The sequence below is a fragment of the Leuciscus leuciscus genome, assembly GCF_965113295.1.
Source record: "Leuciscus leuciscus genome assembly, chromosome: 4".
NCBI classification, from domain to species: domain Eukaryota; kingdom Metazoa; phylum Chordata; class Actinopteri; order Cypriniformes; family Leuciscidae; genus Leuciscus; species Leuciscus leuciscus.
The window spans coordinates 39,759,437-39,773,610 of NC_138728.1; the positions used below are offsets into that span (position 1 = coordinate 39,759,437).

The 14,174-nt window shown below is 38.8% G+C and overlaps 1 protein-coding gene and 2 long non-coding RNA genes across 3 annotated transcripts; 2 read left to right on the top strand and 1 right to left on the bottom strand.

Moving 5' to 3' along the window:
• The first annotated feature begins 1,648 nt into the window (after positions 1-1,648).
• LOC309496791 lies at positions 1,649-8,217 on the top strand. The gene is made up of 2 exons (XR_014205243.1): positions 1,649-1,815; positions 7,844-8,217. It is a non-coding gene; the product is annotated as an uncharacterized lncRNA (long non-coding RNA).
• Positions 3,868-7,345, top strand: LOC309496206 (uncharacterized protein). The gene is made up of 4 exons (XM_082166166.1): positions 3,868-4,425; positions 4,523-4,642; positions 5,323-5,882; positions 6,872-7,345. Exons 1-3 carry the CDS (start codon positions 3,904-3,906, stop codon positions 5,590-5,592), a joined length of 912 nt encoding a protein of 303 aa, XP_082022292.1. The 5' UTR covers positions 3,868-3,903; the 3' UTR covers positions 5,593-5,882; positions 6,872-7,345.
• A 2,734-nt stretch (positions 8,218-10,951) lies between the features above and the next one.
• LOC309497521 lies at positions 10,952-12,904 on the bottom strand. Its single transcript, XR_014205597.1, has 2 exons — positions 12,257-12,904; positions 10,952-11,584 (listed from the first exon to the last, which is right to left on the bottom strand). It is a non-coding gene; the product is annotated as an uncharacterized lncRNA (long non-coding RNA).
• Between the last annotated feature and the right edge of the window lie 1,270 nt (positions 12,905-14,174).

Below are 14,174 nucleotides of genomic sequence, written 5' to 3' on the forward strand. Positions count from 1 at the left end.
GGACAGAGACAAGGAACCGCGCAACTGTGGACCTCATAAAAAGTGAACTCCTGGTGAAAGTGAACTACAGCTACACCTGCCAGGAGTTCTACAGACACATAATGAATGAGAAAGCCCTACTCGAAGCTGCCAGATCAGACAAAAAATATAAATTCAAGATGCACTGAATCCGGTAAGAACGCATTTAATCTTTCCTAATGGAATTTATGTGCTTATTTGGAAATGTGCTTTTTAGCGATTGGATTATTATTTTCACTTAATTATTTAGATTGAATAGACACGTGCTATTAGTGACGTTCACAGCGCCGGTCAGCGCCGTCATTAACATTTTTATAAAGCCTATTAGCAATTTAAAACATCACTGCAAAAAGACATCTAATATAAAATCAATATTTTTTCACCTAGTATAATAATAGTAAGTTCTCTCCCTCGTGTCCCGCATTGTCCCGCAAAATCAGGTCTGCTGACCTGCAACAGAGCAATAGCCAGGTGGTCACCCTACACGCAACTGACGTATCAGGTGCAAGGTTTTCCTGACGTATCAGGTGCAAGGTTTTCAGCGAATCAACGATCAGAGAATACTGCAGTGAGAACGTTGTAGGCAGATGTTACAGCTATGTGCCTTAAACTCCTCTCCTGTCATTAATACGCTATGGTATAGTCATCAACAGAAAATTAACTGATTGAGAGGGGAGAAACCTGGATTTTGGCGTGACATTTCTTGCGTGTGCGTGAGAGCGTGAGATTGATGCTGAGAGCGTGAGTGTCACGCCAGATGCGTGAGAGTTGGCAACCCTGGCCAGTAGGAAGTAAAACCCTGGAAGTGTTCGAGCGGCCATCTTACGATTCCCTACCAGCAGAGGGCTCCAACGCCGTTATACAGAGATTGGTAGCTCCGACGGCACTTTTAAGATGACCCGCTGTGCAGCATACAAGTGTAAAACGACGTTCACAAAAGGATGTAGAAAAATTGCCCACAGGTTGTAATTCAAGCCCTATAAGTAGTAATTTATATGCAAAATTGTCGCTATGCCCGTGTTATTTTCTCCGAGGCAAGAGTAATGCTGCTGCTTCTTCAAAAAACAACGATAACAGTCAACAGTAGCCTATAAGAAACCTCAGAGCAGCAATAATCACAATTAAGTGTCCAATAGCGACACCATTTGACAGCTTCAAAAGAGCTTCGTACAGTGCGTTTACCGTTACATTAACCCATACAATTTGTATTATGCATTTCCTGAACATGTACTTGTTAATCAAACACTTTATATGAACAAACTACTAATCTATAAAACACAATCGGTCTTCCGACCTTTTACTATTGTGTCAATTGATGTTGATATGCGCGAGGGAGAGAGAGCAATACAGCGCTCGTGTTGTTTGAAGGCGGTGAGAGTGCGCGCGGCTGGGGCTCGCTCTCTCTCTCTCTCTCTCTCTCTAGCTGTGTCCCAATGTGAAGGCTGCATCCTCCGAAGGCCGTATTTGAAGGCCGATTGGCCGCATTTGAAGTCCGATTGCGTCACAGCGGCGCGACGAAGGACGTCCCAATTCAAAGGCTGCATCCTTGGAAGGTCGCATTTGAAGGCCGATTGCGTCATGCGACGCGACGAAGGCTACCCTGATTCAAAAGGGACGCCAAATGCGTCCTTCGTTTCCCCGTGAAAGGAAGGATACATAAATGAACACTTATCGGCCTATCCTACCCTATTCTACCCCATAAGTCATTGCGCGCCGTTGACGACAGCATTTATTTATTTATTTTTAAAGGCGGTCGAGACTAGAGATCGGTGGTGGACAGCAAATTCACATTTAAATGTAAGTATTATGTTTTCATTTATTTAAATGGCTAGCGAAACCGAGTTAAAGTTTATTATAAACTTCATCTTAACTCCTTCGTCACCATTGCGTGGCTTCATTTGTCAGGTAGTTTGAGGCAAAACTTGTGCTAATATTAGTTTAACGACCTATTTGTAATATTTGCATTAGTCTATCTCACTTGTGTATTAGGCTAAAAGAAATATGCTAAAGAAGTAAGCCCACAACAATAAGAAAAGCAGTTGATAAGGCAATGGGGTTTCACTTTTATGTGTTTTTGTAGTGCTGTCATGCAAGCTATGTGGTTTTAACCAAATTTGAGTAAATAGAAATATGATTTCTTAAGTATTTTGTATGCATGTCTTGATGTGTCATATTTTGCAGTGTTAACAATGCACTTAAGATCGCACCCCTGTATTAAGCTTTTTTAGAGCAATTCAGGAGAAAAAAACACTTCTTTGCTGAAATGTATTGTGCTGTTGTTGTTAAAGGGAACCCCGATTATTAAGACACATAGGCCTAAATATGCTACAATTGCTCTCTCCTACAAAATACATAGTTATAAATACATAAAATATTTTCGTTATTTAAAAAATCCTCAAAGTGTTTTACAGAATTTGAGCTACGAAGGCCACCATTATTTTAGCGCGCGCAGTGCATTCTGGGTCGATGACGTGTATTGGTTGCGTTCAGAGCAGAGAGAGGTGAGCTAATGACGCTGTAAACTGTAGCTACATCCTAAACGTTAATATAATGCCACATTGTGCAGCGTTTGGTTGCAATTTCCAATCCAAAGGAAATAAGGGGAGTGATGTTAGCCTCCACTGCTTTCCAAAGGAGAAAAAAATACGAAAAGAGTGGGAAGTTGCTTGTGGACGAGTACAACTCCCTAAAGACCCACGGCTGTGTTCCCGTCACTTCAGCCCTGATGCATTTGAGGCATTTAGTCGGCTAAAAGAGTTCACAGGTGCAGCTGGTTACAAGCGAAGGCTAAAACCAAATGCCGTGCCTTCAATTTTCCCCCACAAGGAGCCTAAACGTCCGCGCGTAGCGAGTGAAAGCCACGCTAACAAGCGTCAAAGGCAAGAGACTCTGGACACTCTCCTGCTAAGATGTAAACAACCCACTCCTTTCGTCGCGGAAGACGAATCATCGGACACGACGCCGATCATGGAGGTAACCGACAATCCACCAGATGCTGTTAATAAATTCGTAACTGTAGGCCTACAGTGTTCTCCAAGTATGACCAATGCAGCAACGCAGACGGATGTTTACAAGTCGGATGCAGCGGTACAGTGGTCAGCTGATGTGGACTACTCGGTAAAAAAGGACCATACTTACACAGGTAAATATGAAATTGAGTTGGGCAAACCTGTACAGGAGGATGACGTTGATAACTCCCAGGATCTGTTCCTCTCAGATGATGAACTTAGTGAACAGAGTCAACCACAGTACAGTCACTGTGATCCGGAATACATTGCAAGTTCATCTGAGTTTTCTCAAAGCACCCAGGGATCACAAGCTTCAACTAACACACATAAAGAAAATAGGATTTTTCTAGTTTTTGAGGAACAGTTAAACCAATTGCTTCAGCGTTGTTTAAAGTGTGGCTCCCTGATTGTCCAGGAAGAAGTGAAAGAGCTAAAAAATTAAGGATCACAGTTGACACTAGAGCTCACATGTGCTAACAGCTGTAGTTACAGATGGCAGTCTCAGCCTACTCTGAGCGGGACTAAAGGGACAGGAAACCTGCTTTTAACAGCATCAGTTTTCTTCAGTGGCATCCATTTTGCTAAATTTGAGTGTTTCTGTAGTAACATGAACCTCAAAACAATAAGTGAAGACACATACACATCACTGAGGAAGAAGTTTGTGTTTCCTGTCATTGAAAAAATGTGGATTAAAGAGCAGAGTACAGTGTTAACTAACATGAAATCACAAGAAGTTGTTGAACTCTGTGGAGATGGCCGGTGTGACTCTCCGGGGCACTCAACAAAATACTGTACATACACTTTTTTAGATGCACAGAGTGAAAAGGTTGTGGACTTCAAGGTAATAAGCTGCACCCAAGTTTCAAGCTCTAATACCATGGAAATCAAAGGTTTTAAAGATGCTCTCAAAACCATAGAAGAAAATGGAGTGAAGGTCTCAACCATCTCCACTGACAGACATCCACAAATCATCAAAGAAATGAGGGTCAGTAATCCAGAAAAACACCATGAATTTGACCCTTGGCATGTGGCAAAAGGAGTGTCCAAAAAATTGGCAACTGAAGCTAAGAGAAGGGAATGTGAAGGCCTGGGACAGTGGATTCCATCCATTATAAATCATTTCTGGTGGAGTGCACAAACCTGTGAGGGTAATGCCGAAGTGTTGAAAGAGAAGTGGATATCTGTAATACACCATGTTACCAACCGACACGACTGGCCAGGGAACAGGCACTATCACCAATGTGCTCATGAGCCCCTTGATGAGACGGACCAGAGAAGAAAGCTTTGGTTAAAGCCAGGATCTGAAGCCCACAACGCACTTGTGAAGGTTATGAAACACAAGCGGCTTTTGAAAGACCTGGATCATCTGACAAAGTGCATCCACACAACAAAACTAGAGGTATGATCAAATACAGACATATTTAATAATTATGCCATTCATTATGATGTGACTCACATATTTTAATAGTTTAATTTCATATTCAAATTTGTTTCAGGTGTATCACTCCATGTACCTGAAATACCTCCCAAAGAGAACACATTTTGGATATGATGTGATGATCCATGCCTCTATGCTTGCTGCTCTGGATCATAACAACAATGTGAACAGGGAACAGGTGTGTGAACTGTAATAAATCCTATCATTTGCAAGCACTATGGCTGCGTTTACACTTGGCATTAACATGCGATCACCGTGATCCGATCATTAGCCAATCAGGACACGGTGCGTTTACATTTGATCATATAAAGTAGCCTCTGTATCTGGATAACGATCGGATTTCTGTTTCCTGACTAATATTTAAAGGGATACTCCACCGTTTTTTCATATTAAACTATGTTATTCCCTTATCTAAGACGAGTTGATACAAACCTCTCTCATCTCAGTGCGTGCACTTAATCGCTCAGGTGCGCGCCGACACTTTGATAGCACTTAGCTTAGCCCAGTATATTCAGTGGTATCTAACAGCAATGAATTTAGAAGTGACCAAACACATCAACGTTTTTCCTATTTAAAAACAGTTACCTTTGATAGCACTTAGCTTAGCCCAGTATATTCAGTGGTATCTAACAGCAATGAATTTAGAAGTGACCAAACACATCAACGTTTTTCCTATTTAAAAACAGACCTTTATATGATCAAATGTAAACGCACCGTGTCCTGATTGGCTAATGATCGGATCACGGTGATCGCATGTTAATGCCAAGTGTAAACGCAGCCATGGTGACACTGGATATTGCACATCAAACTGTTCCTATCACCTTGTATCTATTTTCCATTTTTCTGTTTTTTGAACAGGCTGTTTTTCAAGATGGGGAGAGTGTTGGAGAACCCAAGTTCAAAATCGCATGGAGCAAAGTCCACAAGGCATTCAGAGCAAGACCAGTGCCTGTTGAAAAGGACTATAGCTACATGACAGCTATGATTGCAGATGTTCTCTCCTCTGTGTTAGATTCAAAACAAGTCATGGGCATGAGAGTTAATCCAACACACGTCATGGCTCCACAAGACAGACTATCCAGATCACAGATCATTTTTCAAACACAGCAGTTTTCACGTTTCAAGTAGCTGCATCATTACGAAAACATGACATACACACCAGCATAGTTCAAATGTACAATATCTTTAATTTTGTATTCTAGTCAAGCACATGTAGTACTTCAAACAAACATTTAATATTGGAGTACATGCAACATTTTTATTTAAACCATAAACATTTGGTATGATACCCTATTTTGTTGCAAGCATAGCTTGTGCTCTTGCCAAAATGTCAACTATCCAGCTATATGTTATTAAAATCCCTCCATGCCTCATCTACTTCTGCACGATCATTGTCTTCATATTCAAACCCTGTATAGGCGGATCTTTTGTGACGTCATTGTTTATGTTTGTCGCGTTGCATCATGGGAATCGTGTGGCAGGAAACACCGCTAGATACCTCTAATTTGATTGTTTTGCACGTTTGGAGGAGGATTTAGAGAAGAGGATGGTTCACTCTTGCTGTGTGGTCGATTGTACGGCTCGTTGGGGGCCTGATAAAAAGTTTTTTCGAATTCCCTCCGAAAAGGATCGCGAAAAACGAAAGAAATGGTTGCGTGCAATTAGGCGATTGAACCTGGACGCTCCGAAGAAAGCCTGGATTCCTGCAGCTAACGTTACTGATCGAGTTTGTGAGGCTCATTTTGTTCATGGTAGGCCTAAGTCTAGTGACTATGTATTTATAGAAGATTGAATAAAAAAAATAATAAAACTGAGTCAAATCAACCGAGTCATATGTTTTCGCGTTCTGATTCAGGTGTCCCAAACCGCGATCCACAGCACCCAGACTATGTTCCTCACATCAAAATGGGCTATTCTGGATCGCAAAACTTAAAAGCAAAAGAAAAGGCTGTTCTAACCTCTGCTTTTAGCACGATCACTGCTTTCTGTTTGGCAGAAAAGATCGGCCCAACTTTTTGAAAAAACAAAATAATCATAGGCCTCCAGACTTTTGAAAGCCTTTAATCTTTCATGAGTGAAGGGTCCAGGGGTTTCTATTAAATAAGAATAAATGTCTCCCCAGCAGATTGGTGGCCAAGACACGGGCAAGTCGGACCAACGTTTTTTGTCATCCCAGATCTCATATGGGCTTTGAATAACTTCGATTTTGTCACCAATACAAATTTTGAGCTTCTCTCCAAACCTCCTCCGGTCTTCAGATGTTAAAGTGCTTATATATTGTGGATTTCGCCCGCTAACTCTCTTGAAAGTGCTCGTCGCGTCTTTACTGCCCGCAATACTGTTTGTTTTGTTGCCACACAACCACTCGCGCATGCGTACAAAGATGTCAACAAAGATCCTCCTATAGATTCCACTTGGTTCAGAGTAGACGTTTCTTATTTTGTTAACAGCACATGATGGAATGACTCTGCGGACTCTTCTCCCTAGCCAGCGATGCATCCACCATGTAAACTGACGATATGAAGCATATCTGTAAGACCTAAAAGGCAGAATTTTTAAAACAATTATACTATTACGTTATGAAATAATGATTTAAGCTGCTTGTCTTAACCAATAAAACAACTGAAGCCTTCACTGAAAGCGCATAGTCCAGTTAACTTTTTTTCCACTATTTGTAGGCTACTATGTAGGCATACTCAGATAACCATGTTCACGTTTGACTTGCCTATTACTGACCTGGTTACGATTTGGTAGACCAGCACTATGCCGGTCATGGAGGCTGACGAGGGCCGCCAATAAAACATCTTTATTGAGGCAAACTGCATTAAAGTTTTCATGTGCTGTGATACACGGAGTATCTGTAAATACAATCAAAGCATGTTATAGCTAAAAGCTCTTTACAGCAAACGCTCTCGTTCTCGCTTGGCATTGGCAAGCAGTTGCTGCACAGACACCATCTGTTTTGCCCCACTCTCGCTTCCTCAACTCTCTGATAATCTTCAGGCCTATTGTCTTCCGCGCTATTCTCCTGATCTAAGCCTACGGTGAGCTCGGGTTCAAACTGAAAAGGCTGAACGGCAGACGTGTTCATCTCGCTAGTCGCTACTGTCAAAACTTAGCTAGCTAGCCGGTACTGCTGCAATCCATTGACAGTAAGCAACCTTTACACGTCACTACCCAGAATGCATTGAGACGTAAATGACTATGGCGGCCTACGAGTGAACGGATTTTCGTCTTTTTTTTAATAAAAATAAAACCATTTGAAGTGTTTTTGTATCACCTTTTTATAGCTGACGCCTACGTTAATCTTATAAGGCCAACATGCCGCACAAGTCGGGGTTCCTTTTAACAAGCCATGGTTAATTTGCTCTGCCCTTAGGATTGCAAGTGTCCTGGGACAGGTGAGGGTGTGAGTGGGAAACCCACTGCTGAAACTCGGCCCTGGTTTGTCCTCAGGGCCCAGTTCGGCAGTGGGTGCCCACGGTGAGGAGGAGCCAGCACCAGCAGAAAGGCAGAGGCGAGGAGAGGAGGGAGAGGATGGACAGGCTGTTTTCTCTTCTTGAGAAAATGATTGATTTTTTTTTTCTACATATTCTTTAACTTTTTTCATTATTTTTTAAAAGGAAAGAAAATCTGTACATTATTTTTTATGCAACTTTAAATGTGTAAATAAAAGAGAATGAATTGTTCTGGACATTGTTTATTTTTTTGACAGTCATAATTTCTACTTGAAACAAACTCTTGTATACCTTTTTTTTTTTTTCAAATAAAATTGGTAAATGAAAATCATTTGTTCCATGGGCTACATTAAAGTACTTTTTTCCAACTATTAACAACATACGTTAAACATATCAAAATCAACAAACATTTACAGTACATAAAATAAGAAGGAAAAAAAACGATGTAGACTTTTATTAGAATTTATTAGAATAATAATTAGACTTTCAAAAAGAGTAATTTCTGAAAAAAGTACTTTTAATAAGTTTTTAGTATCAAGAGGACATTGATACTAACAACATTAACTAAAGGTATGTATTCTGCAGGGGAAAAAACTCATTGTCAGGGTTTTTATTATAGTTTGTATTTATATTATGATATTCCTGCATTTTACTTCTGAATATTTTCAAGGTTGTTACATTATATACTTTTGTGTAGTTTAATGTAAAATCATATGTGAGGGAAAAAAGGTACTTCAGTAGGTTACTTCACATTTGTACGTGAATATTTAATGAAATATGCAGTTCCGAAAATTAAAGTCTCATATAAGTTTGATATGTCCCATATCAAAGGGCGCATCTGAAGCGCTCGGACCGGTCTAGCCTACGGAGGATTGTTCTTGTCGCCTGGCAACCGTGACAGCTGCCGATGACGAGCGCGAGAAATACTGGACTTTTTTATATTCAATTGGGTTTTATATTCAAACAGGGCTAAACCAAAAATACATGACCTGGCAGCGCCGGGGCTGAAACATACTCACCATGTCCTCCAGTAAAATATAAAACATAAAAATGACAATAGCCAATTCTGGCTCCATAGCTGTTTACTCAATTAGGCTATATCAAATGAATGATCAGGATGGCAGCTGTCCTCTCGCACCGTTGAGGAGCGGTGATCAGAAACACCTGGTTGCGCAATTAGGAAATCCTATGAAGGCTACATGGTGCGTCCTTCAGAGGACGCAAAGGCTGCATCCTTGAAGTCTTCAGTCCTTCGAAGGATGCAGCCTTCACATTGGGACACAGCTTATGTCTCTCTCTCTCTCTCTCTCTCTCTCTCTCTCTCTCTCTCTCTCTCTCTCTCTCTCTCTCTCTCTCTCTCTCTCTCTCTCTGCTCAATCTTATGCGCCCTGTCCACTGATCTAAATAATTAGTTGTTACGACGACTTATTTGTTCCCTTGTTTTAATAAATCGTGGACACGTTGAACTAATTCCCTCCCTCATTTTGATTTAATGAATTACAACGTGGCCACAATATAGTAAAACAAGGGAACAAATTAGTATAACGTGCTGAGGTATTATTAATTCGTGGCCACAAAACAATATTGACCTGAATATTCACCAATTCACAAAAATATAGGTCTTTAGCATTCACTATTTAATGAATAGTATCAAACTGTTTTTCTTACCTGTAAAGATAGCTCTTCAGTGAAGGCCGACTAGTGTTCTCGTACAGCTTTTTATTCCTTTTGCAAAGAAATTGCTGTTTTTTAATAAGCAGGAAGTACCATTGACTTCCATAGTAGGAAAAAATATATACCATAGAAGTCAATGAGACCAGAAACTGTCTGGTTACTGACATTCTTCTAAATATCTTCCTTTCTGTTCAGCAGAAGAAAGAAATTCATAAAGGATTGAAACAACATGAGGGTGAGTATATGATGACAGAATTTTCATTTTAAAGTGGAGTATCCCTTTAAACAAATACCCATTTAAATGCTTAGGATGTTTGCGTTGTGAGAATGTACAGGGAGACTTTAGATTTAAAAACTGTCTCTCGTTAGGCAATGTTTTTTCAGTCAAATCATAAAATTTCCTATTGATTCAATAGAACGCATGAGCTCACTAGGGAATACCAATATGGTGGCGCGGTGGCTTCACTGTTTATGACGTCATGAGCTATCAAGTCATTCTATATAGATCAGTCTGAGGCACTCAGAATGTCAACGAATGCCTCAACTCGGTCATATGGGCCCGATGTCCAAAAACAGTCTTTGTGGGGAAAATAAAGAGTTGAGGCTGCAGCCAGTATGGCTATTTCTATATTTAATGAGGGTGCCTCTGCCATGCTGGCTGTGATGGAGAAACTGTGGCTTCAGAGCACAGTCGTAACTGTCAATGCAATGAAGGATGACAACATGGTTAGGATTTCAAAAGCCAATAGTGTCCATTCTGCTAGTGCAAAACGTAGTGCAAAACGGAGCCGTAAAAGTTTAAGCACAGCCAAAAAAGTGAAAAGGCACCAGCAGGAGATGGAGGAGGGCCCTACATATGGTGCTGGCATGGATATGTAGACTGTAAATTAACTTGGGGGAACTAGGTGTAAAGGTTGTGTTCTGTCAGTTTGAAGTTTGTGATGTAATGGTCTTCAGTTGAAGGCCATGTTGATGTGTTAATCCAAACAAGTTCATTTAGCCTACTATTTGTATTTATAAGTGATTCTTTCTTATACGACAGGTTTAAAGGGTCATGAAACCCTAAACCAAATTTTCTGAGATTTTAACAGAGGTATGTGTGTTGAACACCATTGAAGACAATGTTAGCATCTGTTAGATTTAATAGTAGGGGGAAAATGGTTACATTTGAGTTTTTTCCGCTATTTTCATCTTCCGGGTTTAACCCTCTGAGGTCTGAGCTGTTTTCTGGGCCCTGGAGGTGGTCTGACATGCTCTGACATTTGTGTTTTTTTCTGTTACTAGTGACATTTTCATGGCTAAAGTCTGATTACACTGTATTCAGCACAAACTCTGCTAGAATAATATATCAGCAGCATGTATGTAAAAGTTTGTAGTTTTGAGATAATGACATTTATGCGTGGTTTGTGAAAATACAAAAAAAAATTCTCACTGAAATAAGGCCATGAAACCCATACTGATTATTTCTTCACAAGACTTTTGAAAATTGTATGACATAGCCTAGAATATTTGCTCCAAAACTATGTGAAAATCACCCTGACTGCTCATTCAGATAGGACAATATATTGATTTAAAATTTCTAAGACGTGTTTTGTGTGACAAAGCCATATGCGAAGAGGCGTGATCATCTCATGAATATGTAAGCTTTTAACACCTGAGAAAGACAAAGACACTCCCCTAACTGCCCTATTAGGAGCGATCAGGCCCTGTCATTCAGAGCAACCTTGCACAAAGAATGAGGAGATTTAAAAAAGAATGGCTTTTAGATTGTTTGGATTTATTTACAACACAACACAATCCAAAAATACAAATGACAAAAGAGCACATTGAAAACAATGATCCAAAGACAGAGACCTTTGTGCCATTCCTAAAAACATTGTAGGCTACATACCTTTCATTTCCAAGGTGTTTGATTTTCACTTTACCATGTTCATGTACAGAGACTCATGTGAATGTTGAAGTCAGCAGGACTCAGTTGCATCTGGTCCCTGAAAGAAAAAGAAAAAACTGTGAACATACTGATATCAAGAGAAACTATAGGGCTGCACGATTTTGGGAATAGATTGTAGATTTTTCTGGTTAAAATTTCGTTTTAAAATTCACAGAATACACACACACACACACGTTTCCAACAATATATAATGAACACCAGGTTTGTTGTGCCTTGTAGGCATAGGCTACGCAGTGCTGCATAAAATAATAATAATAACAATAAATTAAATCTTCCAAAAGATTTCAAGAACAACTACGCTAGAGAAAAATATATTGATTATCATATGTTACTTCAAATGTTTCCATTCGTTATGATGATATGAAATGAGATAATAGTAAAAACATAAAGCCTAATGTTTGGTGCATTTTTCCTTTCAAACGCAATCGCGCTCCAAAATATGATACATTAAAACCCACAGCGCGCTCCAAAATATGATACTCAAACCCACAGCACGCTCCAAAATATGATACATTCAAACGCCATCGCGTTCCAAAATATTAAACATTATGGTTATACATATCTATGTTTGAGCAGATATCCACAAACAGTATTTAACAGGAAACACGGGTCTAAATAGTATAATATTTACCATATATCTAGCAACAGTTCAACTGCAATGTGAAGTTTATGCAACAATACCATAAACTAATAAGTAAGAATTTCTTACCTTACATCTTTCTTGTCTTCAAATCGTGTTCTTCTTCTTCTGAGTTAAATCCAATGTAAGCTCAGACGTGTCTTCCAAACCCGACGAAAAGCAGAGACTTGTGAAGTTTTTTGGTGTTTTGTGTTTGAGGTAACGAGGGCGTTCGCGTCCCATGTGGAGATTTGCATGTGAATCTCTTTTGCGCGAGTGGGCGTGTCGAATTAAAAAGTAATTAGCAAGCGTTTGAGATACTGGACATCCTGTTGGTTTTATACAAATTACTTAAACAGAGAATATTTGTTTTCAGTTTGAATCCGATCATTTAAAAGTACACACTTAAATGTGTATAAAGGTATATGGCTCATAAATGTGTGAGAAGTATTCGCTGAGTTTTGTTTCAGTTTATAGACGTGCTCAAGAAAAAAAAGTTCACCGCGACGGAGAGGCAGAACGCACACCCTGTTTATTTTCTTTATTTTACAAAAGCACAATGTTTTGATTTGATTGTAAGTGGACACATACAAAAGGAGAAATATCACAGATTCTTTTTTTATATTTCTTTTTTCTGTATGACCATAAATGACGGAGTAATTTAAGTTTATGTTGCTGCTATGTGAAAAAAATCCAGCAAAACGCGTCGGCGCGTTTCTCGACCTCAGAGGGTTAAAAACTTCATCGTGTCCACAGAGCACCATAGTACTTTGATGACTCATCGGTGTCTCATAATTATTCATGACTGACACTTGCTCTTAACCCTCTGGGGTCTGAGGGGTTTTTGGGGTCCTTGAGATGTTCTGACATGCCCTGACATTTGTGCTTTTTTCAGTTGCTTATAAACATATTAATGGCAAAGGTATAATTACACTCTATTTAGTGATGTGAAATTCATCCTACCTAAATCATTCACATAACACAATACATTAATTTAAATCTTGTAAAACACTTTTTGTTTGTAAAGGCAATATGCGCAAGGGGCGTCAACGATTCAACAGCATCATGCATATCTAGTGATTCACACCTGAGGAGACAATGGGGCCCGCATACTTAATGAGCCATTTATTCAGGTGTGTCACCTATAGCCACAAGAAAGAATGCAAGAGCTATATATATATATATATATATATATATATATATATATATATATATATATATATATATATATTCTACCAAATTGGTTCACAGTTGGAAGCATGTCAATTTTTTTTTCATTCAGGTGTGTCACCTATAGCCACAAGAAAGAATGCAAGAGCAACAGTTGGAAGCATCTCAATTTTTTTTTTTTTTTTTTCACAAATTGTGCTTGCAAATTGGCCTATAATATCCAAGGAAAACATGTCTAGTAATTGTGCAGTTAATTCTTATACTGTATTTTCAGTTTTGGAATATGTATCCTCTCCCCAAATTTGTCACTAATAAAACACAATAAAAATTATTTAAAGAAAAGGATTATATTTACCTTTTAATAGTTTGTTTACATCTACCTTGTAAATATTTTTTTTATTAAAAAGGTTACAATTACAACAACAATTCAAGTGTAATCTTTCTTTGTAAAAACTAAAGTATACATTTTATCATACATATTTCAAAGTTAAGGATTTGATTGATTATTTTTGACAAAACATACTTTATTTAACATATGAGCAAAAATTGGCAAAAAAAAGCTTATTTGAGGTGGCAGATATTTTACAGTAAAAATGTGTAATCTATCCAAAACTAATCAACGAAATGTTGTCTTTCATATGTCTGTAACATAGGTCTTTCGTTTTTATTATAAGAAATATAAATGTTAATTTGCAGTTTAATACGTTGCTTATACAAATACATTTTATTTAAACATATTTCAGTCGATTTTTACTCAATACAGTTTGCTAAAAACTAAACATTCATTCTCACACAGAAACGCCTGAATGTAACGTTGTTTTTATGAAATATTAGGGCA

Excerpts from the sequence above, each read along its gene's own strand:
- LOC309496206 (XM_082166166.1), top strand. The coding sequence starts at position 3,904 with ATGGAAATCAAAGGTTTTAAAGATGCTCTCAAAACCATAGAAGAAAAT. Across the intron at positions 4,426-4,522 it reads TCCACACAACAAAACTAGAG|GTGTATCACTCCATGTACCT; the intron begins GTATGATCAAAT and ends AATTTGTTTCAG. Across the intron at positions 4,643-5,322 it reads ACAATGTGAACAGGGAACAG|GCTGTTTTTCAAGATGGGGA; the intron begins GTGTGTGAACTG and ends TTTTTTGAACAG.